This window comes from Vigna angularis, chromosome 8, assembly GCF_016808095.1.
Source record: "Vigna angularis cultivar LongXiaoDou No.4 chromosome 8, ASM1680809v1, whole genome shotgun sequence".
Lineage (NCBI taxonomy): Eukaryota > Viridiplantae > Streptophyta > Magnoliopsida > Fabales > Fabaceae > Vigna > Vigna angularis.
Genome location: NC_068977.1, coordinates 34,115,988 through 34,140,632, shown reverse-complemented (window position 1 = coordinate 34,140,632; position 24,645 = coordinate 34,115,988). Strand labels below are relative to the sequence as shown.

General features: G+C 34.6%; 3 protein-coding genes across 4 annotated transcripts; 1 reads left to right on the top strand and 2 right to left on the bottom strand.

Moving 5' to 3' along the window:
- Nucleotides 1-3,518: 3,518 nt before the first annotated feature.
- On the top strand, nt 3,519-4,658 carry LOC108345410 (uncharacterized). Its single transcript, XM_017584011.2, has one exon. The coding sequence runs from the start codon at nt 3,876-3,878 to the stop codon at nt 4,632-4,634; it is 759 nt and encodes a 252-aa protein (XP_017439500.1). The 5' UTR covers nt 3,519-3,875; the 3' UTR covers nt 4,635-4,658.
- Nucleotides 4,659-7,434: 2,776 nt separating this feature from the next.
- Nucleotides 7,435-9,890, bottom strand: LOC108344901 (uncharacterized). Of its 2 annotated transcripts, XR_001833594.2 has the most exons (4): nt 9,018-9,890; nt 8,143-8,215; nt 7,976-8,071; nt 7,435-7,708 (listed from the first exon to the last, which is right to left on the bottom strand). XR_001833594.2 is itself a non-coding variant. In XM_017583434.2 (3 exons), the coding sequence occupies exons 1-2, from the start codon at nt 9,513-9,515 to the stop codon at nt 8,144-8,146; spliced, it is 570 nt and encodes a 189-aa protein (XP_017438923.1). In that variant the 5' UTR covers nt 9,516-9,890; the 3' UTR covers nt 7,715-8,071; nt 8,143. The 2 variants fall into 2 exon arrangements, 1 of the variants encoding a protein (XP_017438923.1); XM_017583434.2 differs by lacking the exon at nt 7,435-7,708 and having other exon boundaries at nt 7,715-8,071.
- A 3,754-nt stretch (nt 9,891-13,644) lies between these two features.
- Nucleotides 13,645-23,987, bottom strand: LOC108345645 (zinc finger protein BRUTUS). Its single transcript, XM_052867204.1, has 14 exons — nt 23,373-23,987; nt 22,238-22,447; nt 21,095-21,289; nt 20,613-20,968; nt 19,293-19,521; nt 18,784-18,952; nt 17,448-18,683; nt 17,193-17,364; nt 16,849-17,067; nt 16,639-16,776; nt 15,218-15,452; nt 14,995-15,054; nt 14,437-14,508; nt 13,645-14,313 (listed from the first exon to the last, which is right to left on the bottom strand). Exons 1-14 carry the CDS (start codon nt 23,673-23,675, stop codon nt 14,182-14,184), a joined length of 3,726 nt encoding a protein of 1,241 aa, XP_052723164.1. The 5' UTR covers nt 23,676-23,987; the 3' UTR covers nt 13,645-14,181.
- Between the last annotated feature and the right edge of the window lie 658 nt (nt 23,988-24,645).

Sequence of the window (24,645 nt, the reverse complement as noted above, 5' to 3'; positions counted from 1 at the left end):
CAAAAGTCTATTCCGAAATCTATAAATATAAGTAAGAATTAAAGGAGGTCAGTGATTGTATTTAATATATCATTAATACTTGACTTGTCAAATATTTACTACCTTTTGCATGAGAGTCTGTATATAATCTCCCAGCAGATGAACAAAATGAATGAACGACATTTACAAAAAATTGGAATCAAACATTGCGTTTAGACCGTTGATCTCGATCCTACACATAGTAATAATAAGATTTAAGTTAAATTTACATAAGAGATTTTACATAATATTTAATAAAAATATTTTCATGTACATTTAAAATTTTCATTTTTATTTATGCAAATTTTATATTCAACACTTGAAATTTTTAATAAATAACAATAATATTGTATATACATATTTATAACTAAATACATCTAACATATTATTTATATCTTATATATATATTACTAGTGCAGAAAGGGCTTTAGACGTCTGTTATTTTGGCCTTTTGACGTCCGACATGAACCCGACGTCTTTGTGGGTGACGTTAATCAGACGTCTGTTGTGCCAGGTCGGACGTCTATATAGACGTCCGTTATGGGACAAACAGACTTCTATACAGACGTCCGTTCCGACACAACGGACGTCTATATAAACGTCCGTTTGTGTCGGAACGAACGTCTATATGGCTGAACGGGTTATTTAGGATTATGGGGTTTGGACGTTTGTTTGTGCACTACCACACGTCTGAAGAGCAGATTCGAAATGAAAATGGAGGGAGATGGAGGAGTGCACGACCTAAAACGTAGGCCAAAAAACGCCGCCCAAGAACACGCAACAAACTGCACCAAAATGCATCGAAAACGATTTTTAATCGGTCCAAATTGAAAGATATTTCATCACTGAACAATTTAATCGGAATAAAAGTAAGATTAAATGGTCCAAAACAGATAAAAACCAACTTGGAAATGCAAGGCGCAGAGGGAACTCTCACGGGTTCGCATAACTCCTCGCGGGTTCACGTTTTGGTGTGTATGTCCTTATTTTAAACGTCTTTTGAACGTCCGTTGTGGAGGGGGCCGGACGTCTATAATATGGTAGACGTCCGGCCCCCTCCAGAACGGACGTTCAAGAGGCTGACAGGGTAGTTGAAGAGTTGACTGCTTCAGCCTTTTGAACGTCTGTCCTGGAGGGGGCCGGACGTCTACTATATATAAACGTCCGGCCCCCTCCAGGACGGACGCTCAAAAGGCTGAAGCAATCAACTCTTCAACTCCACCCGTCAGCCTTTTGAACGTCCGTCCTGGAGGAGGCCGGACGTCTACTATATATAGATGTCCGGCCCCCTCCAGGACGGACGTTCAAAAGGCTGAATCTTCAACTCTCTCGTCAGCCTTTTGAACGTCCGTTAGAGGGGCCGGACGTCTACTATATTATAGACGTCCGACCCCCTCCAGGACGGACGTCTCTACACTCAATTATTTACATTTATGCCACCGGTCAATTATTTACGTTAGGGTTTTAGTGGACGAACGTCTATGAGATAACGTTAAAGGTCAATTCTGCACTAGTATATATATATATATATATATATATATATATATATATAATATTCTGTAAATAAAATTTTCCTCAAATTCTATTTATAACTCGAAAATCAACTTTTGTTATCGGAGTTCAACTTTATTATGATTCTTTCTCTCAACCTTAAAGAGATGTACCCTCTTTTCCAATGAAAACAAATAAATATAACATTTTTGTTTAAGCAACTTTTCTTATCGTTGTTTTCATTTGCATTTTTTTACAAGATATAGAAAAGACCCAAATTTCAAAGATTTTGAACTAAGGAAAGTTCATTAATTAGTTGTATTAGTTTATTTCCTTGAAACTCTAACTTGATCATGTTTCAACAAATCAAGCAGATTCTTCTTTACTTTTAAAATTAACGATCATAATTGCTGCCTTAAAATTGATGATAAGAGGCAAGACGATAAAAATTAGGATTATGTTGTTGGACTTCGAGTTTCTCATTTTCTCACGTACTTATTACAACTAATTTTTCTTCTATACACTCTTTTTCCATGAAGTTTTTGAAATATATAAAAAAAAAAGTACGAGAAAGAAAAGGACAGCCGCTATAAATGTGATGTGAAATAAAATAATAAATTACATTATGAGATGAAAATAATTTAGAAAAATAAGTGACCGAAAAGAAAGAACACGACTTAAAAATAAGTGATACATATAATAAATGATGTATTAAAAACGAAAATAAAATAAAAACAAGAAAAATAAGTTTCAAATTATGAATATATTTATTTTGAGTACTTTATAATTTTTTTAAATAGGATATTTAATAAATTACAAAATTGTGGTTTAGTTCTTGAAAAGAATGTTTATTTGCATGGTTAATTCTTATACACCTTTTAAAGTTATCCCTTTGAAACACATGGAAATGTAAATTAGTTTGGCTAAATTTCATACTCGAAACATTTGATTTATACTAAATTACTTTTATTTGACTGAATAAACATATTAAAAAACACAGTTTAATAAAAAAATTAATTCTTTTCATTATTGATCAAATCTACATTTATAAGATTCTAATTATCTTACTTACACGAAGATAGGATAATCTTTTATAAATAATTTTTTTCTTCTCAACAATAAAGAGACTCTTTTTATAATAAAAGAAAAAATTAAATTAATGTTAAGCTTTTGTCACTTGTTCATAATTTTACCCTTAATATCGAATAAGGTGATAAACAATTTATATTTTATTTTGAGTTTTTCTGGTGTTTATTTACGATATCTTTGAAATAAATTGATGGATATTAATTTAAAAAAAAAATTGACATACCAAAAGAGTTTAACATACACATATATCTCTATAATAATAACATATTATCGGTTTTCATATAAATCTCTATAATAATAATATGATATTATCGGTTTTTAAAGTGATATTAAAAATAAATTCGTAAAAAGTTAATTTAGATAAATATCTATTTGGGAATCTCTCTACACCAATATTATATTTCTAATATTCAGTAAAAGAGATGACAAAAAATCAGCAGATTCTGGACTCGAACACTATATGCACAGTCGTAACAGTACAATTCAACCAAAAAAGGTTGCAGTTGAATCTGCCCAAATCATTTGATCATTTAATCCTTTTTCATTTTGTTATACAACATGGTCATGAACAAAAGTGTACTTTGTTAAAAGAAATCATCCTTATGATAAGAAACAAAAATGTGATGAAAGATGAACATAATCGTGATTGGAATGTGTATTTGGCAGAACCTTTCTTTCTGATTGGTTTCTGATAGCACAGTTGTTTAAATTAGAGATGAGACAAGCTCCCTTTATCTTACATATATAATATGATATAATAAGGGAAAAAGAACAAAAGGCTTAATCAGTGGTTAGAATGAGAAATCTCAAAGTCTATATCTTACAGATCAAGTCTTGTAGGTTGGCTGTTTTATAGACAAAGACTCCAAACATTATTCCTTCAATTCAGCAGAATTACATTGTGATTGGAGTCACTTTCCTCTAATCAAGCATCATCTTTACTCATTTTATAGACTGAAACATCTTTTACAATTCCAATTTCTCACACATTTGTCTTTCTCCTTTGTTTCTATTCTCCAACAGTAATAGACAAAATCTTCTCTGATCTTCCAACTTACACACAATCTTTCAACTCCATGAAACTTCAATAAATGTTCATCAGACTCACTTTCTTTTTGTATCACTCTATATCAGAAAGACTATCAAAAGTGTTCTTTCTTTCTGTTCCTTTCTGTTCTCAACTTCTGAATCAAAATCAACCACATATTTTCAGTCCTTAAAGCCATATTGTTTTTCTGTTTGCTCCCAATTCTGTTTACATCTTTTTGTGTGTTGTCATGTGCTCAGAAACAACTCCACCTCGTCTCTCTTTCTCTCATGATCTCTCCGAACTACAAGTTTCTCCGATGAAACAAGATGTTACATTGTTGCATGACTCAAATTCTGATTTTGAGTTCAACACTTGCAGCAGCAGCCTCGCGTTTGAATCATCTTCTGCAGATGAACTTTTCTCTAATGGGGTGATCCTTCCAATTCAGATGCAACACAAAACCACTGCAAGAAAGCTCACTCATCATTTGGAACATCCTCACACAACAAACACGACAAACACAACAAACACAACAAAACTCCCTCCTCGTCCGTGTGCCTCGAGTGTCGACAAAGTGAAGAAAGAAACCATTAGAGAACTCCTAGATGTGACTCCTGATTATGAGAAGAAGCCTCATTCGAAGTCTTTCTGGGGATTCAACAGAAGTAAGAGTCTGAATCGTGATACAAAGAAGAACTTGACATGCTCTATATCTCTTTTGTCAAGAAGCAATTCAACAGGTTCAGTGACAAATCCAAAGAGAGTGAGTTCAAACAAGCATTCTTCAGCAGCTAAATCATCATCATCATATTCATATTCTTCCTTAAATATGCATCCTTTGCAGAAATCTCCTTCAGGTAAGGGTTATGGAGGGTATTATCCCAACGGGCTTAGGATTAATCCTGTGTTGAACGTACCAACTCCTTGTGTTACAAAGGGAAGTGCAAATCTCTTCAGTTTGGGTTCATTTTTACGCGTTGGGAAGGTTAAGAAGAGCAAGAAATGAATTTCTCTTGTCTTTTCATCATCATCATAATCATGTCATGAAATCATCTTGGTTTATTTTTTTATCATAGTCATCGTTTGTTATGATCAGACAAAGAAAGTGAGAATTAATAAAAGGCTAATTACTGGATCGCATGATAATCAATGAAGTTGATTAAGCCATATGCAGATAATGATTAAATATCAGTATTAGAAACTGAAATAATATATTGTAACATATCATGGATAGAATTTAGATTCTCTGTTACTCTGTTGTATTGTACCTTTAAAATACATTATCAACACTAATTTTGATGTTTTAAAATATATTAAAATGATTTTTAATATATCAATATCATTGTATTTTGATGGATCTAGTGGATGGCATGGCCATAAGAGGGTGTTCATCTTGGGAGACATAACAATGGGAGTTTGTCTTATTTTGTTTTCTTCTGTGATTCCTCACTACTTCTAAATATGGAACTTTTTCTTTTGGGTGTTGATTCGGTTAGAATTCTAAGTGAGTCTAAAAGCACAGTATAACATTGAGATTTTTTAACTCATGATATTAAGATTTTGAATAAAGAATGATGTGAATTTCATATGTGGTTGAATTCAGGTTTTATTGATATTGTATCTTCCATGGTAACTCAACAGAGTCAGATAAGCACTGGTTTTGATTTGAGTAATATTTCCTCGTCCATTTAACTAACATTTTGTCTCTAACTGCAAATGTATGACAACTGTGGTGACAGTTTCATGGGAAAGCAAACAAATCATTGATGAAACATTGTGGGAAATTTGGTTTCTGAATTGGCTTTTTCCCCCAGCTGACCTAGTCATCCTAATCCTTTTTGTTTATCTAACAAGACACAATTTTTTCTCAGATTTGATGTATTTCACATGCAAATGTACCGAACCCTTCATGTTTTTTGTATTGGGCAATCGAATTCTTGTCCAAAATTCTTTCTTTGATTCCACTTGGAGAGGTTTCATCAGTTTTCTGGTGGTTGAACCTCTGATGAACTTTGTCTCACATTAGAAAAAGCTTAAAGCAAATTAAGTAATGATCAAGTTTCAGAAATGCACCCTCATAATTCTTGGTGGTTTAGAAATATTATATATTTACTTTTACAAGAAACTTCTATTCATTTACTTTTCTTTTTCCATAATGTGCGGGGTTTGGATTCCCAGAATAATTACTAACATTCATCAATTTGGACCTTTGTAATGAATTTTTTTGGTGGGTGCATTTGTAAAGGAAATTGAAGTCAACGGATTGGGGTTCATGATTATATTAGGTAATAACAAACAAAGTGAATTATTAGGATAGTGGATATTAAATATATGTCAAAAATATATTAATTTAATTTGAGTTAGTTGATTTTGTAAATTTTTTTGTAATTTTACAAATTTTAATATTTTGTTAAGATAAAATAAAGATATGATATTGTATTACCAAAACTGCTATTGTCCTAAGGAGTTTTCACATATTTTATATAATTACGTATACCAATAAACTTTTAATTCTTATACTAATTCAAATGGGTAGATGTTGACGTTAGGTTCAAATATCAAGAAGGATTGCTCATATATATATATATATATATATATATATATATATATATATATATATATTAGGAAATTCACTTAAGAGTCAAAGTTAGATAGAAAAACATTCACAAGATGATTCTAGGATTACTTCAAATTTGAAATTGGTTATCTCTATCCTCCTAAACTTTTTAAAATTCATCTTAATTTTAAATTGGTAATTTATACGCCTCCTAAACTCTATGGTTCCAAATACACACACTCTAATCAAACTTTTATTTTTCTAAAAAGACTAGATGTTAAATTTAGTGATTTAATAATTGAACTGGAAGTTTTTTTTTTTTTTTTCAATAAAGCGAGTTCATTAGTTAATTTATTTTATCACAGAACATTTCCAACATAAATAATTAGTGACTGTGTGATAAAAATATGTTTTTTAGTTTATCTAAATTTAGTTCGTATGATATAATATTAAAAAAGGCTACATTATTCAGTGAAAAGTTATTTAATTGCTTGATCATAGTATATTGGCACTTCCCCACAAAAGTTAATTAATCTATTATTTTGTCATGTTTTTGAATTAGAGATAACATAACCTGGAATATGTGATTATCACACTGGTCTGGTGTTAAGTGTAACACTACAAGTTATTATCCACAGATAACCAGCTTCATCAACATGATATATTTATTATATTTGGAAATTATATTTCTATTAAATATATTCTAGTTGTAATTCTTTATAATTAGGAATTACAATACCCTTAAATATTTTCTTCAACTAAGTTGCATGGTTTGTTTTTAATCAATGCTCTTTTTTGGGTTTTCTTCATTAATATTAGTATTAGTATAAGTATAATAATGGAATTTATGTTTTATCAATTTTTAAAACGATTAACCATATTTAAGATAAATTAAATGCGGATAAAAAATTCAAGTTTGAATATATAATCACTGAATTGTTACAGACAAAGATGTTCAATAATCATTAGTGTTAATTAATTATAAGATCTGTCAGAATTCAGATGCTGCCTTATTCGGATGGTCACAAACTTCATAATTTCTCAACTATTCAATTTGGCAAGTTCAATACCAACTAGACCATCCAATGCTTGCAGTTATTAAACATGAAATCTATTAAATGAAATAATCAAGAATGTCACAGAAGAACTCTGATTTAGCAAGTACTTGAATTGGTTGATAACACCAGTGAAAAATGTTGTTTAAGTTACAACTATTTTTCAGTGAGTTCATTTATGTGTTCTGGAGTTGCATATGGCTTAAATGGTCACAAACTTGTGCGCAAGGTTAAGTGAAAAGAATGGGAAATTTAGTAACAGAAATGGATAACTCATAAATCTTTCAGTTGGAATATTTCTTTCAACAAAACCATGCCATTGCATTAATATTTACAGAAAGATTAGGCTCAATAGATTTTACCACCTACACCATTGGAAATTCTGCTAAAGTGAATACTGAACTTGCTCTGTGATGGATGAACAAAAACTTTAACAGCTCCAGCATTTGAGCAAAAATGAACTATTTACTACAATAAACCAAAAGGACTTTTCACTATTGCAATGAGTAATGATGGATGATGTAAACAACTGAGATGTTAAAAACTGTTTTGTCCAGGATAACATAATTCTAACAATAAAATGGTGAATAGATTATGTTCAAATAAGTGAAAACAAAGTTGATCCGTACAATCTGCAAGCTACAACATTCAGACAAGTACAACTGATTGCAAAATTCCAAATTTTCATGATTATTGAGTTAAACATTTCATTTACATAGATGATTTGGAATTTACCATTATTTATGTCACAACACATGGGAAGTCAGTGAGCTAAAATATTCGGGTCATCCATTCAGAATCAGAACCATGTTTAGCCATTCATTTAAGTTCCTGCACAGCACAACCATTAACAGCATATGAATTCCAGTTGAAAACCAAATTGAACTATCACCAAATTTTACCTCATTCAGGAACATCAGCCACTTTGTATGACTCTGCACTGACCTCAGCCAGCCAAAAACCAGGAAAAAGTGTCTGCAATAAATTGAACCAGAAAAAACATCACAACACTGTAACAAAATAGAAAAAACTCAACTAAAATACACTCTCATCCAATCAAACATTATAGTAAGTTTGCTGACTATTATATTATATCTTGTGACTTCCTTAAAACTCAGGTTTTCTCCATTATCATTTAATCACAAATTGACATGAATGTAGTAAGTGTTTCCGACCAGCCCTGGTCTCAGATTAATGACATCAAACATGTGTCCTGCAGAGGACCCCATTCTAACTTGGACATTGTCACACATCGTTTGTGCATGCTAACTATCTTGCCGCGTGGGGCCGTGATTTACAGTAACTGCCAACGGTTGTGAACAGTTTTTCCTGCACATTCAGCTTGTATATAAGGCGCTCATACCTTCTCGTTTGCATCTAACATTCATTCTCACTCTTTACTTGCAGTTTCTGATATGTATTCAGCATTGTATATAAGGCATCCCATACCCAAAGTTCTTCTGTTCAACTTCTTTCACTGACATTCATAATACATAGCTACATACCTTAAAAGTCAGGTTTTTTAGACTATTATCCGTTTAAACAGATTACCCAGTATGGTAAATTTGTTCTCTTTAAAATTATTACCTTAAAAGCCATGAACGATTTCTAATTGGTTCAACAACAGCATGAAATTTCTTAAAATGAAATGAATTGCATGCCTATTAAGCTAAGAAAAACCAGAAAACCATGAGAACCTGAAAACAAGATATCATTTCATAGACCACACAATCCAACCTCCAAATTGTTGCTAGTTAGTTTACTTGAATCAACTCACATTCAATTGCCTCTGCACAATCCTGGGCCTCTTCTTGGGCCTTCTGGGGGGCCTAGTTCCAACCAAGGCCCAGAAATCCTGCTCCACCTCCTCCTTAGAGAGGGAAACAGAAAACTTAACTCTCTTATTCCCCGTCACCAGCATCTTCTTCTTTTCCTTCACCTGCGGCAAAGAACACCCCATGTCCAAAAACCTGCGCTCCTCTTCGTTCTGCGGTGCCTTGCACGCAGCTCTTCTCGTTCTCAAATTCCAAGGCATCATGGCATGGTTGGCCACGCCACTAGCTTCTTCTCCGAGTCCTCCCAAGAAAACGGCATCGCCGTCGTTCATTTTGCGCTTGTTGGGGTCTCGAACGACGCCGTTCTGGGGCGCGTCGAATCTCGAGGATCGGCGATCGAGGTCGCCGTTGACGCAGCGAAGTAACCGTTGGGTGCCCCATTTCAAACAGGGCAACGAGAAGTTGTGCAGTGGCTTCGATCTTTCGGGTCCCGTGGCCATCGACGAAACGATGATCACACTAAAGAAAAAACTGAACTTTTTTATTCCTCGTCGAGTTTTTCTTCTTCGTGTGTACCTTTGTGTCTGTGAAGTTTAATGGGGTTCTTTTTTGTGTGTGGTGTGTTTCAAGCTGTTTTTTGGGAGGCTTGAGGAAGGAAAGAATGGTGGGGTTGTATTTGAATTGAATTTGCAGAGAGAATGAAGGTTTGAATGATTTGAGAATTGAGAATTGAAGATGGAGAATGAGTTGGTTTGTTTGTTGTGTTATGTTATGTATGCATTATTATGATTATGAATATGAAAGGGTGAACGAATGACAGAGACAGACACAACACAGACACAAGGAGAGAAGAGAGGCTCAGACAAGATTAAGATTATCGCTGCCTAAACTAATATTTTATTTCATGTTTCTATTTAATCCAACTTGCCATTTATTTTATCTCCAATCTTTTTTTATGGTCTTGGTTGGGACTGAATACGCATATATAATATTTTTTATATTAGTTTTAATTTTATTTTACATATTTTAGGATAATTTCAGTTTTAACTTTTGGACTACTGCAACTTCTCATAAAGATTAACGACTTTAATTTCCAATGTAATAACTGATAAATTATCAAAGTTTGAAGTGTACACGTGTGTGAGAATATAATGAGACTTAATGTTTTATAATAAAATAATATTATTATATAAATGAAAAATGTAAATGTTTATCCCATTTTTGATATTACTCTTTCTTTCTGAAACTTCTTTTCTTTTCTCCTCCTTCTCTCTAGAAATTCTTCATCTCATTTTATCTTTTCTTCAACTAGCCACAGTCTGAGTAATTTGGGAGTCAAGATTCTTCTTTTCCACCGATCAAAATCAAGTTTAGAGTCAGTAAGTTCACTCTTTTCCTAGAAATTCTGTTTCTTGGTACATGCAAGCCAAGTTTCTGGTTGCATGTGCTCATCATTTTCTTATTCTCGTTTCTAATCATGTTCTTGGTCTTTAGGGGTAATCTTTCCTTCTCAATCGGTGAGCTTTAGGTGTTCTAGGATTTTGGTGTGTGGTGAGCGTAATTCTGTAGTTGATTGAGCTTGTTGTCCGATCAAGAGGTAAGTGAAGCTTGTGATTTAATTATGATTCTTCTGTGTATGGATTGCTGCATGTTAGTACGGTTGCATGTTTTAGATGGTGGTATGTTGAGATGTTTGGTTGATATTGGAAATGTTGAAGTTTTCTGCATACTATCTGGATGTGTTGATGTTGTTAAATGGTGTGAATAGGTAAGAATAAGGTTTGATCATAATTCTACAGAATTATTACATGTCGTCGAGAGTCATTTGTAACAGTTCGGCCTTTTCAGAGTGTTCGGTATTAACTGAATTCTACTTCTGTAGAGTTTTTCAATTAATGATCGATCGGTCTTATATTGTGTATAATTGAATATAGTGCTCGGTCTAAGTATAGTTTTCTATTTTCACTCATAAGTCAGCCTAGATAAAAATATTCAAATCAGTTAAGCCCTCGATATTATAATTGTATTTAGTTTGTAATTTGTGTTCAGTAACTTCAATGATCGGTCTTACTTATACATTCTGTATAAGTTCAGAGTGCTCGGTTATGTACTAGCCGTTATGCTAGTGATAGCGCTCGTTGTATACTAGTCGTTATGTTAGTGATAACGCTCGTTCTTGTACTAACAATTATGCTAGTGTTAGTGATCGGTCGTATACTAGCCATTATGCTAGTGATAGCGCTCGATCTTGTACTAGCAGTTATGCTAGTGTTAGCGTTCGGTCTTGTACTAGCAGTTATGCTAGTGTTAGCGCTCGGTCGTGTACTAGCCGTTATGCTAGTGATAGCGCTCGGTCTCGTACTAGCGCTTGTTCTTGGTAGTGCTCGGTCTCGTACTAGCGCTTGTTCTGGGTAGTGCTCGGTCTCGTACTAGCGCTCGTTCTTGGTAGTGCTCGGTCTCGTACTAGCGCTCGTTCTTGGTAGTGATCGGTCTTATACTAGCAGTTATGTTATAGATAGTGTTAGGCCTAAGCCAATAGTGTTCGGCCTAAGTCAATAGTGTTGGCCTAAGCCAATAGTGTTCGACCTAAGTCAATAGTGTTCGGCCTAAGCAAATATTGTTCGTACTAAATCATAAGTGTTCGGTCTAAGATTCAAGTGTTCGATTTTAGCTTTAGAATTCGGTTGTTTTGGCGTTCAGCTTCAAAGACGTTTGGCTCATGCTTGAGTTTGACTCTTTACATGACCGTTCGGTCATGTTCACGTATAGGGAGTAGTCTCCCTTTCGGTCTTGTTCAGAGGTTATGCTACGCTTTTTCGTTCGGTTGTAATCAATGGTGGTGATTGTTTTACTGTTCGGTTTAATTTTACTTAAATATATTATGGACGAGGAAGTATGTTTGTATTATATTTCAAGTTGGTATGGAAGAGAGTTCCAAGGAGGAATGTCTCGGTGAATGATTATTGAATTAGTAAAGTATGAATATGGATAGGCTAAGCTGGCGTTCATCTTGACATTCTAATGGTCACCGAGTCTCAAGTAGAGAATGGCGACGCATGTGGTGAGAATAGTAGGAGGCCTGGTCACGTATAGCTTGGGGTTCCAGCTAACGGACTAAACTCATGTTGTAGCTTGCGGTTTCCAGCTACAGTGAGGGATGAAGGGCTAACCTCGTGTGGCGGCTTGGGTTTCCAGCTATGGTATTCGTGAGGTTTCCAGTTTACCTTTCTACGAGTGCAAGAACGGCCGTAGCTACATATTCATACAGTCCGGACAGTCAGAGTGAAAGTGGTCGGTTATAACATGCTTGTATGATTTCTGTATATGTATGATTGTATTATATGTTTGTTTGAATTGTATGTTAACATAGTTAATTAAATTACACTAGCTTATCCTTATTTTCTTGTTTTGTCATGTTGTCTGTTCGGTCGTCTACGTCCTTGCAATGATCACCTTGTGGGTGTGAGCAGAGTGCGAATTCTCTAGAGCATGTGCTGAGCGAGGAGTCTTCAACCCCTTAGGATATGACCATTCTTGGTTTGTATTCAGTATATGTTTCTGTAAAGTTTAAAATTTATGGTTATTTTAGGATAACTGTAAGTTAATTTTATTTCCTGTAACTGTTCTATTTTATTGTAAATGTAAGAACTCTTAAATATAGTTTACAACTATATTTTTGGGATGTTACAACATGCGCTCTACAATTAATGATATAGATAAAAATATTTCTATTTAAGCTTAAAATAAAATAAAAATAAAAATAACATACACTTTATTTATGTTGATTAATGTGATAATAAGTCTATCTAGGGCAAAAAAAAACGTAAAGTAATAAACATTTCAGAAGCAAAAAATATAAAATATGAAAAGTTATAAATTAAAATATTAATGGTTCAAAAAATACTACAAGCTATTAAAAAGATTTTTTTTTCACTAAATACTTCTGATATGATTAAACAACAAGATTTTCAAACTAAAGAAAACTAGAAATTAATTGGAAATGCTTGCCTAAACTACTCTATTTTTTTAAAAAAAGAAAGAATTGGCATTGTTTTAGAAATTAGCTATCTATGTGATTGTTATTAAAAAAAATGCATGCTTTCAATTAGGAGAATTAGGAGAATGAGACTTTTATTTTCCATGGTCATTTAGACAGAGAAAACAAACAGAAGTAAATTGAAAAGAAAAAAGAAAGTTCTTTCCAATTTAAGCATGATGCAGAGTTGATGCCAAGGTTTCGTCAGCTTTATCTTTCCTTATGTCAAATGAAAAGTTAAGATATACATTTCATGGCCCAAAGCAATCAGCCTCGAAATGCAACTTTATTTCTGATGAAAAGTTACCATTCCATTATTCAAATCTTAATCAAGCTATAAAAAAAGGACGGATGAGTTTGACCAAACTCGAGATAAAGCAGTCTCACAAGCAAACCAAACGAAACCGTTTTCATCTGATAACTATTTTTTATCTAAATTCAACAGTTTACGTACGTTCTCTGTTTAGTACGATCAGAATACATATGTTCCGTTTATATATTCTATTCACACTAAAGAAGTTTAGTATATTTTATCATTAGGTGCTTTTGAAAAGGAAATGTAAACTGCTATTCAAAAAAATGCCCGTTACAAGTGTTTGAAAGTATTAATATAACTCCTAACACGTGATGACTATACTGAGATTTCAATCCGTCTTGACTATCAAAATTGACAGTCACCACAGATCTGCTCAACATGATACGCTGTTGTTTATTAAGCTCCACAAAATCATTTGGTATATATATCCTCACAATAAAATAAAATAAAAAAATCTGACAGAATCTGACATGACTGGATTAGTCTCCCTTCACCCAGGATTGGTGTGTAAGAAAAGCTAGCGTGCACTTAAATGAACTTTACCTAGAACTAGAAGAAGCAGAAAAGTGGAAAAGGTAATTAATCCAGAGCAAAAAATATGGATTTAAGCTTATCTATACATGACAACTATGGAATTCATTGGTGTTTCTATCTCCGGCTTACGAGAAGATGAGGTAACTCATGAGAGGCATCCGTGCAAGTGACTTGCATTGGTATAAAAGGGAATGTAACCAGTTTTCTGGTTGGGGGAAAATTGGATAGGCTATACAAATATTTACATATTCTGTACTTCCACAGCAAAAAGATAAGCAGGCTAATGGCAGCTAGAATTTGTTGCCTCACTCTTGATTACCCGGGTATTGTATGAGCCACAAGATCCACATTTGTGATATAGCCAGTGGAAGCGTGAAGTGCCCTTTCGGTCACAGTCATGGCAGAGTATATCCTGCGTCCGAATTATGAAAATGAGTACAAAAATAAGTTGACAAATAACCACACAAAAGCTTTTGAAAGGAAATTATGATGACAATGGACCAAATATATATTTATGAAGAGACGGAAGTAATACCTGATAGCGGTCCCTGTACTCTTCAGGAAGCTCCTCAGCAGCCAATAAAGCATCAAGCATACCGAAGTAAACCTGGGCAGGTAGGAAACAGTTAAGTATTGCATGCCATGAAATTTTAAGCAATTCATTTTACACTTGAAAGTTCAATACACATGGCTTTTGACTTAATATTCATATCTCAATACCCAACCGAGAGTAGAAGTGAACCCACAAGAAATGGTTCCCAAAGCCCTAGCTCACGCACACCTTAAACACTGAGAAAAGACAAAAACTAACTTTCTAGTTATCTCTTTAGTTAATCATACCGCAAAGACTATTAGGTACTGAGATTTAACATCTGCATTATAATTCTAATTTCTTTTAAAAAAATCTTTTAATCAAGAGACAAAGGGATAGTATTTACGTTTACACTCTTCAGTCATCTTAAATTCCTAAGTGTGCCAACACATTCATGAAATGAAATTGTTCAGGATCAATAAATGTATAGAACTATATGTCTAAAAACCAAGTTTGCAGTATTCGACTTCATAGTAAATATATGAAAAAGAATATTCTTACCGCCATATCTCCCAATGATTTGCTGCAGATTGGACACGTGTAGTGGCTACAAGTGTATGCCTAACATTTTACAACAAAGTATAAGATTGAATCCAAAGCCTTCTTTCAGACAACTTCATTCGAAGAAGAGACAAGACAAATGATTCAAATGCAGATTTTCTCTCACTTTTCTTTTTTCCTTTCAAGTCTGCCATTACTTAACCCTCAAATGAACACAACATACCTGAAAGCAAGATGAATGCATGTAATGCCCACACGGTAAAGCTCTCACTGTTGCGCTTGATGTGAACAAGTCGTCACAGCAAATTGGACAGTTCATTTCTAAACCTTTCTCCAGGCACTTATGAGAGGCAGATTTTATCCCCAGGCAACAATTGCACTTCATACAATGAAAATAATCAATTCCAAGCCCTTGTCCAACACGGCATATATTGCAAAATGGGCAGTGATAAACATTCCTGAAATAGAATGATGCAAGGTTTACAACCAAAAAAGGTACAACAAAAGTTAAAATTAATAAACTACCAAAGTTGACAGATTATTAATTAATTGGATCGTATATGACATGTCTCCAAATTGCTAAGATAATCATATAACATTAACATATCAATAAAATAGAGAATTATCAACGGAAAAGAAAATGAATGTAACAACTTCTCAATCTCCCAATGTATATGTTAAAGAATACATATTTTTCAAACCTGTTGGTACATTCTCCATATTTTTCCAAAAGAGAAGATTTTGCTAAGAGTATGGATCCTTGCATTTATTTCAACCATTTAATACGTCCTCAACGTTTTGTATATCTTCTTTGTAACATGCATAACTTTTTACGATGTAGCTATTATAGAAAGGAGGATTGGAACTGCAGATTGCCCATAAGTACAAAGTTGTTATTCTGTGTCCTAATTTAATTAACTGTGATACTAAATGTATTTGGCTCACGTCATAGATCCCAAACACATCCATTGCAATAACTGAGACAAATAAGGGCATATCATTGGGATACTTCCCATTCAGGTCTCCCTTGGCATATTTCTTTCCAAAGGATTTATAACTAGTGTAAATCAATCAAAAACTGAAGGTACCGATGGGTCTTATGACAGTTATGGATGCAAGTTAAGGCAATAAAGTTCTGGAGCATAATTATTTTTAGATAGGCAAATGTTGTTATACTATTATTTGTACCCGATTTTAAAATTTATAATTTATTTATTATATTAATTTGAGATTATAACAATATAATTATAATTTAATATAAGTATTTTATTTTAAAAAATTAAATAATAATATTGTTAGCGAGAAACCGAAATAATAAAAAAGTACGTTGTGAAATAGTATAAGTTCAATCAAGAGAAGGATTAACTATTAACTAGGATTGTGCCAACTTCAGAAAGTAAGTTCCAACTACTAGCCCATTAATACGCAAGTATATAAAAGACAGTAAGAATGAAAGCGCGGGCAAGGAGCTCATAGTTCACATGACAGCTAGAATGATAATTACAGCTGTGTGCTTTGGATATCATGTAACCACTGTCCTTTCTTAGGCCTATAACTAAGGCCTCTTTCTGTAACCAAACAACAAAAAAAGGAAACAACAGTTTCCTACTAAATCTATCGATTTCTAAAGAACCAAAAAAGTACCTTTCGTCATCGAAGAATTTGCAAATGTTGCAATAGTACTTTGCCATTGTAAGTCCATTACATGAAGGAGATATACATACAGACCCAACAGGCTGTATAGTCAGGCACTGCATGCACATCATTTCCATTGTTGCTTTTCTGCAATTATCAAATAGATATTAAGAAATACATCCCATTACTAAATGACTAGAAGTTCTGTGAAAAATGTACCTATCCATTGAGTGATCGCTTGCATTGTCATGACAAAATCTGCAAGTAAATAACTTGCCGCAACAAGCAGCTCGAAGCTTGCAATTTCGCTTATAGTGCTCACAACCAAATATATGTTTCTCTGGGTCCCGAAAAGATGGTGAGCATCCTTCTATTTGTTTACTGGACGATTCCCCAGATGGAGCCTTGGGTAACTTTTGTTGGGCAGCTATCCAGCGACTACAGTAAATAAATAGCTAATCAGTAAAAACTTGAAGACAATATGTAAATTGCTATGAAATGAACATGAAATGTATTATGTTGTAACTATATAAAACAAGGGACTTCGAATAATTGGAACAAACCTAGTCATTAGATTCTGCACAAGATACGCCTTTCTCCTTGGATCAAGAGTTGAGTCACGATAGACCTTCCGTATTTCTGACTCAAGTTCATTCTGATTCATCCTGAAAATGTCTTTCCAACCTGGCTTGAACATCTGGTCATTCAGGTTCAAGCTTTCTTGGTAATCACCACCTAGTACAAAACCACAACATGTTATACTTTAGATATTCATTCTGCAATTTCCACTATACATAAACAAAACTCAGAATAAAAACCTCTTTGAGAAGTGCTACGCTCTGAAGCTTCTGCCTGTGTTGTAGATACAGGACTTTCTTTCAAGCATTCATTTAGCCATTCATTGAACATGGTATTTTTGGTTGCCTGTTTCCATGTGTCCATCATTTTGCTCTGTTCATCCTCTGTAAGTGCAGAAGTTACCCATGGTAACATTGATTGGAGAACCTCAGCACCTGTAGTTCCAATTATCCGGCCAACTATCTTGTCTTGTTCTTCCACAGTGAAATGTTTACCAAACAGTGGCCAAAGCTCAAGCTCTTCTCTAAAAATATGTTGATCTAGGGTTACTCTAATAGATTTGCACATCCCTTGAAGCTTAGTTGCAAGCTCATTGTACTTTTTCACATTATCCATATCCTTGGCATCAGGAATTCCAAAACTATTTTCACTTAAATCTGCTGACATACGGGTCCTCTGCAAGACTTCATGAAGGACGGAAAGTTCAGAAAGAACACGGGAAATGTCTTCAAATAATTTTTCCTCCTGCTTATGATCCAGTGTGTAGGAATGGCTCACGTTATGAAGTGCTTCTTTGGATTCAAGTGCAGGAAATACTATATCATCTTCTGCATTACTATGAGCTCTATATAAACCCCACAAAAGCCGGAATCTTCCACTAAATTGCCGAATGATTGTTTCATCACAATCACAAAGCTTTCCAGATTCAATGTCCAAATACTCCAAATCTTTGCGTATGGCTTTATGAAATTTAAATATGGTATCTATTGGTCTTTCTGTAGAGCCAACATCACATGAGCTGTTGTCAGTTTCCCATATGAAAAGACTAGAATTAATGGACGGAGCAGAAGCAGTGAAAGACAAAGAGCGTAAGGACTTGGTTGTAGTGAGTGAACCCAGCCCCAAATTGTTCCTGCTGACTCCTAATGCTGGCACACAACAAGACCGCGAACTGCAACATCGTTTCTGAATACTTCCACTTTCTGAAACTTCAGAGACATCTTCATTATGCACCTCCAGTAGGTTTTGCTCGACTGATCTTTGTTGTGTCCCATCTGATTCAGCTAATAATGAGCAATCTCTACCAGACAATGCAGAAGCAGGACAGGAAGATTGAACAATATTTTCTTCAATATCAGTAATTCTCTGGGCTGGACAGCAGCCTGACACACTAGAAGACAAACACAGACCATCTTTACGAGCCTTGCAAGCCCAACCACAGAACAGTGTGACTAAAGCAGAATCTATTGTTGGAGCTGGAATAAAATTGAAATATAGTCAAATATAGAAGACAACTAAATTTCTTAAAAATATACTTTCTTTCAGCAAGAAGCAAAATAAAAATAGACAGATAACCTGCCAATTGCATGTTTTTCAAAAACATTTGTGCTTCATCTTCAGTTAATGAACTAGTCAACCATGGAAGGACACGCTCAATCAACTTTAATGGCATCATGCATAAGCTTTGATAGAGAAGTTCACGTTGCCTTTTGAAGCTAAAGTGCTTCCGTGCAAGAGGAAGAACCTACAGAAATGAGGAATTAGGTACATTGAAAAAATACATTAACAAGTAGCTTGAAAAGGCTATTATTTTGGGAAATTCTTGCTATATATGCCAACTTTGGATTAAGAAGTACAGAACTCCCCTTCCTGTGTCATAAATGCTCATAGTTATCAACCTTTGATAAGCTATGGTGTAACTTCTGCACATAGGAAAAAAATTCTCTCCCCCCCCCCCCCCCCCCAAACCAATTTATTAATCATCCTATTGTAATATCAACATTTAACAATGCATTTCCTAACACATACACATCTCACCTCAGGAGCTCTTGAGAAAAATTATTTCAAGACAAATGAAGAATCACCTGAACTTCTTCATTATGGAAATGCCTCTGTATTGTTTCCAGTATATGATCAGCATGTGAACACAATGTTGAATAAAATTCAGTTTCTGAACTAGATGTTGCTCCTTCACTTTGAATACTTTCAATTAAAGAACGGAAGTCATTAAATTGGCTTTCTTCTTCAGCATGCTCTTTACGGAAAGAAAATTTTCCATCTACTGCTGGAAAAATAACCTTGTCTTCAGCAATACTGCATCCATATAAAGAATCAATCAGCACTCCTTGCTGTACATTCTACAGCTACATAAATAATGAAGCATAGAGAATATCATTTAAAAATGTAGCTGACCTTTGGTTTGACAGTCATTCTGTCACAATATACCATAGTAAATCATAAGCTCCTCTCGTAATACTACAACCATATTCCATGACACCGTATTTCTTACCCATTCATTATAGTGGTCACAGACTTCTAACACTACATAAATAATGTAGTACAGAGGATAGCTTTAAGATAGCACCACACATTAATCTTTTATGATAATTGTTTTACCAATCACAATATAAATCACTTCAACCACATCTATGATACCTTATTTCTCACCCATTCATTGTGGTTGTCATGTACTTCTAACACTACATAAGGAATGTAGTACAGAAAATGCTTTTAAGATAGTTAGGACAGATTAATCTTTTATGATAATTGTTATCAATCAACATGATATCTGATGTTAAAATAAAACGGTCACAAGAAGTTCCTCTGATAGAAAAATACTATACTGCATTCCATGAAAGTGTATTGACAACTGTTATTTTACTCCTTTAAGATCGATGTTTTCCTTTTCTTATTTATTTAGTATTACTGATCTTATATACAGCCAGCCCAGATACTGAGTATACATACACCGACTAACTTCCACAAGTGAAGACGTAGTTCACCAAATTTGAACCTGGAACCTCAATGTCACAAGGTAGCAAGTTTATCATTGTACTAAGGCTTTCCCTCTTGGTATTACTAATTAATTGCACATCTGACAAAGTTGCAGGAAGTGAGAAGCAACAAATGAATTCATGTATTAGCATCCCTAAAGGTTGCGCTTTTAATATATAAGTTGGAGAATTGAGGAGCAATAATTGATTTTTGTCTTATTTTTTCTTCTTTTCCTCCGTGAGAAGTGAGTTCAAAAATTCAAAGCATAGGGATCCAAGATAGTGTAAAATTGAACAGGGTAATAGTAAACACTAAATTCAGTTGTAAACAAAAGATATAAGCCCTAAAAAGAAATCATATTAAAAAGATGCTTCCGAGAGACAAAAGTGTAAAAAAAATTAAAATGATACCTGTGAAATATGCAAACTTCAGCGATGAATTGCAACCTTTCATTGAAAGCTGACAGGTTAGTAAAATCTCCAGAGTGTTGTATCTTTCTGGTCTGTACTGCTATCTCATTTAACTCTTTTTTTATCGCATTATGCCAAAACAATATTTCATCTATAGGATGTGTTGTGATGGTATCAGAAACATCTGTGAAACATGTAGAATATTTCCTTTTCCCAGTTGTTGTGGACTCACATGCACATTTTATTTTTCCATTCTGATGGCTAACAGGATTACTACTACACCGCACCTGAGAATGATCTACACAATTTTCAACTGCGTTACCACGACTTCTCCCTTCCATCCAGGTGAAAACAACCTTCAATAAGCAAGAATATAGTCAGATACATTACCATGAAAATCAAATATACAAAAGCTTGTTCAATGCATAAAGTAGCATTGGAAAGAAAAGAACAAAGATGCAAAACAGCACACAAAACTACACCTTTTGAAGAAGTTTTTCCTCTGGAACTATCTTGCTTAAGCACTTCCTCAAATCCTGAGATTCATCGGGTGATATAGATGTTGAGAGCCACGGAAGAAATTTAGTCATCATATTCACAGGAATACTACAGAGAAACTGCCAAACTAAAGATGCCTGTTCCTCAAGGGAGAACTTCTCAAGAAGCAGTGGAAATACCTGATATCATCCAACGAACAAAAATATCATACACATCACTAATGGAACAAGATTTTTAGTCATTTAACATGAAGGGTGTGATTGTAAACCATTTATGATATTGGTTTGTAAGCTTCCGTAAGATCCACAGTCAGACATGAACATAAGTAAGCATGCTTGTTTAAATCTTCTAGTTTATAACCTCCTAACATGCACAATTTTTAAAACTTGATCATAAACATTCACCAATCTGCATGCATGTTTTTCTCCCAAATGGTATTTCCATGTCAACAAATAAAACATAATAATGAAACAGTCTGAATTCTGTCAAATGACAGGCCCTTTTTTTTCTAGACAGAAGATATGAAGTTCTTAAAGTACTGAACTATGTAATCTAATCACAATGGAAGTTACAGAAGCAAAATCTGTTATTGCTAACATTTTGTACTCACATATATACTCTAAATTAACTTTATCTATAGTCAATGTGAGACTTCTAACACACCCCCCCTCCCCCCCCTCAAGGTATAGCTCTGATATCATGTTAAAAAAAGGACTTTAAGCCTAACTCCCCACAAAACCGGCTTGTAAGGTGAGGTTTGCATCCACATATATACTCTAAATTGACCTTGTCTCTAGTCGATGTGGGATTTCCAACACCAACGATTACCGTTTTTAAATTATTATTAACCAGTTGAAGACCTAATGTTCAGGTTAAGAGTAATAGCCAAAGCATCTAACCCATCAAGTAAGCAAAAATATGCATAAAATAGGAAAAATATAATGTTTATATCTATAGCAAGTAGGATTCGGCTCCTACCTAGAAATAAGCAAATAGTAAATAATAGGCTTTTTAGTTTGTATGGAGGAAAATACAAAGTTCACCTTTCTGATATCTCAAACATTGCATTTATCTCTTAATAAGAATTCAAGTGAAATCACGGAAAGAATTATACATCAAACTTATACCTGCTCCTCTTCCTTAGCCATGTGTTGACTAACTGATGTCTGCAGAGCTCCTGTGCAGGAAGCTAATTCCTTTGGAAAACTTTCAACATTATGGACGGAAGAGTTTAAGAGCTCAAACAGATGTTCAAAAATTTCACTTTCACCCTGGTGTTCAAGGGAATATGTCTGTGCTACATTCTTTACCCGTATATCTAGAGCTGGGAAAATCACCTACACTCGAGAACAGATTTTCCTCAGAATGCTTGAACACAGCAGATAAGCAGCCGAGATAAATCAATATTAGTAGAAAAATGGTATTGGTTTGAGCAAAGGATCCTCGTGAGAAAAATATAGCATACAGCCTTAAAATCACAAAAAGGCAGCCTTGGACAGCTATCAAGAAGTCTATAGGATGTTCTCAAAAAGATAAATCAAACACAGTCACAGCATCTTCGTCCAAATAGTTAAAAAAAAACATATATATATAGTAAATCCGTGTGACAGATGTGGCCAAACTTTTTAGTCACCTAGCCCAGTCATTTCACTTGCTACACACTAGAATGGAATTAATGTATGTGAAGCTAGCTGATCACTACTAGGAAGCAACAATTATTAACCGTTATATAAAAGCACAATTCAGTCATGAATTGGAATACATTCTCTTAAATCTAATAACAGCTATTTAGTGGCAGCCGCATAGTTCAACCCCCACAGCCGTTAACAGCATAATCATTATACATAGCTCAGCAACCGTAGCGACATGGATGGTTTAACACTATTTGTAATGGTAATTAATTAACGTTCTTCGTAGAGGATAAAAAAAAAGCAAAGACATTAGGAATCACATTCGGATTCCACAATCTACATACAATACACGTCGAATTCATGTTATTAAAATCAAAATGCGGAAAAAAAAGTAACGAGAATAACAAAAAGACTATATATAATAATTATACACTAGAACAACACATGATGGTTCGATTTTAAAATACCTTGGCACTGAAACTGAAATTAAAGCTATCAAACATCAACCATCATTTTCAGCACCCTTCATTCCTCACGGAAACAAACTCGATTATTCAATCGAGCAAGGACCGAAGAACAATCAAATTAAGAACCAAAAAATAAGGAAAAATAACGGTTCCGAAACTTGCACCTCATCTTCAGCATTGGAGTGGTGTCTGTACATCGATCTGAGGAAATGATAGCGTTGGAAGAGGGGCTGGATGTCTGAGCAATTTCCGGTGGCGAACGCCATCGCTAACCGGTGCAGCGCGTCCAGCTCGTTCCGAATCGCCTTGTGGAAGAACGAGAATATCAGAATTGGCGATTCCGACAGCGACAGGCCGAAACCGCCGCCGCCATTGGCGGAGGAATCCACCTTACTCAACGGATTCGACAGCACCGCCACTCCGCCGCCGCCGTCCATGTGCTGAAGCCCCGTCAGCGGCGTCGCCATACGCTTCCAATTTTTTCTCCTCCGTCGGGAAATTTTCTCGCGGCTCAATTTTCCGGGAAAGTTCCCTCTCCCTAGGTTTGCGGGGCTTGTCGGCTTCGGGAGATTGGTTAGTTAGAAATGGAGTGTGCGCGTGAGCGCGCGCGTGAGGGAGAGAGAGAAACGAGGGTGGGTTATTTTGATTGCAGGAGTTAACAGTAACGTTTTTTTCTTTTGTGTCGTTGCTGTTACCTTCTATTCTAACTTCTCAGCGAGGAAGAAGGGGTCGTTTGGTTAGTGCGATAAGATTAAGAAACCTGCGAGGTGGTGTATTCTGACTGACTGAGGTATATCACGATGTTTATATACCTCTGTCATGCCACGTGTCCAGAATTTGCCACGTAGGCTGCTGATGTCAGACGAGGGTTACGAGTCACGACGAGAGTATTTTGGATTTCTTCCATTGAATTTTCTTCATTCTACGTCCCTGTTACAATATTTTATTATTTCTTTTAAGTTTGATGTCATCTATGTTTTTTTATTCAAAATTTTTTAAATTTAAATACTCCCGGTATTTTTTTCTTATATTAGAATGAGATATTTTTATTTTTTTATCTCTTAAAAATATATTTCATATACTATTTATGCAGTGAAAACATGAGGCTAGAAAATAGCAAAAGAAAACAAAATTTTATGAAATGAAATGGTGTGTACGTGGTTCCACAGCATGCATCATCAGTCATATGAGTTAAAGAGTTGGAATATTCTTTGTTTTTAATAATATAATATAATAAAATTGAAGAAATAAATTTGGAAATAATTAAAATAGAAAGAGTTGGCATAGGATAAGAAAGGCAGAAGGGAGGCACGAGGAAAGTGTGTGGAGAGGATTAGTTGGCACTTGACAGCCCCATGCCTGTGCAAGCCTAAGCCTGTCTTGGCTTTGCACAACACATTCCACCACCATCCAACCCTTCTTCGTTCCTTTCACCGT

What these genes read in the sequence shown, in the direction of transcription:
- LOC108345410 (XM_017584011.2), top strand. Translation starts at nt 3,876, where the DNA reads ATGTGCTCAGAAACAACTCCACCTCGTCTCTCTTTCTCTCATGATCTC.
- LOC108344901 (XM_017583434.2), bottom strand. Translation starts at nt 9,515, where the DNA reads ATGGCCACGGGACCCGAAAGATCGAAGCCACTGCACAACTTCTCGTTG. An exon ending in TTGTGCAGAGGCAATTGAAT is followed by an intron (nt 8,216 to 9,017) that starts GTGAGTTGATTC and finishes AATTTATTGCAG; the next exon opens with ACACTTTTTCCTGGTTTTTG.
- LOC108345645 (XM_052867204.1), bottom strand. Translation starts at nt 23,675, where the DNA reads ATGGCGACGCCGCTGACGGGGCTTCAGCACATGGACGGCGGCGGCGGA. An exon ending in GCGTAGCACTTCTCAAAGAG is followed by an intron (nt 17,365 to 17,447) that starts GTTTTTATTCTG and finishes GTTTTGTACTAG; the next exon opens with GTGGTGATTACCAAGAAAGC. An exon ending in AAATTCTTCGATGACGAAAG is followed by an intron (nt 15,453 to 16,638) that starts GTACTTTTTTGG and finishes ATTCTATTTCAG; the next exon opens with GAATGTTTATCACTGCCCAT.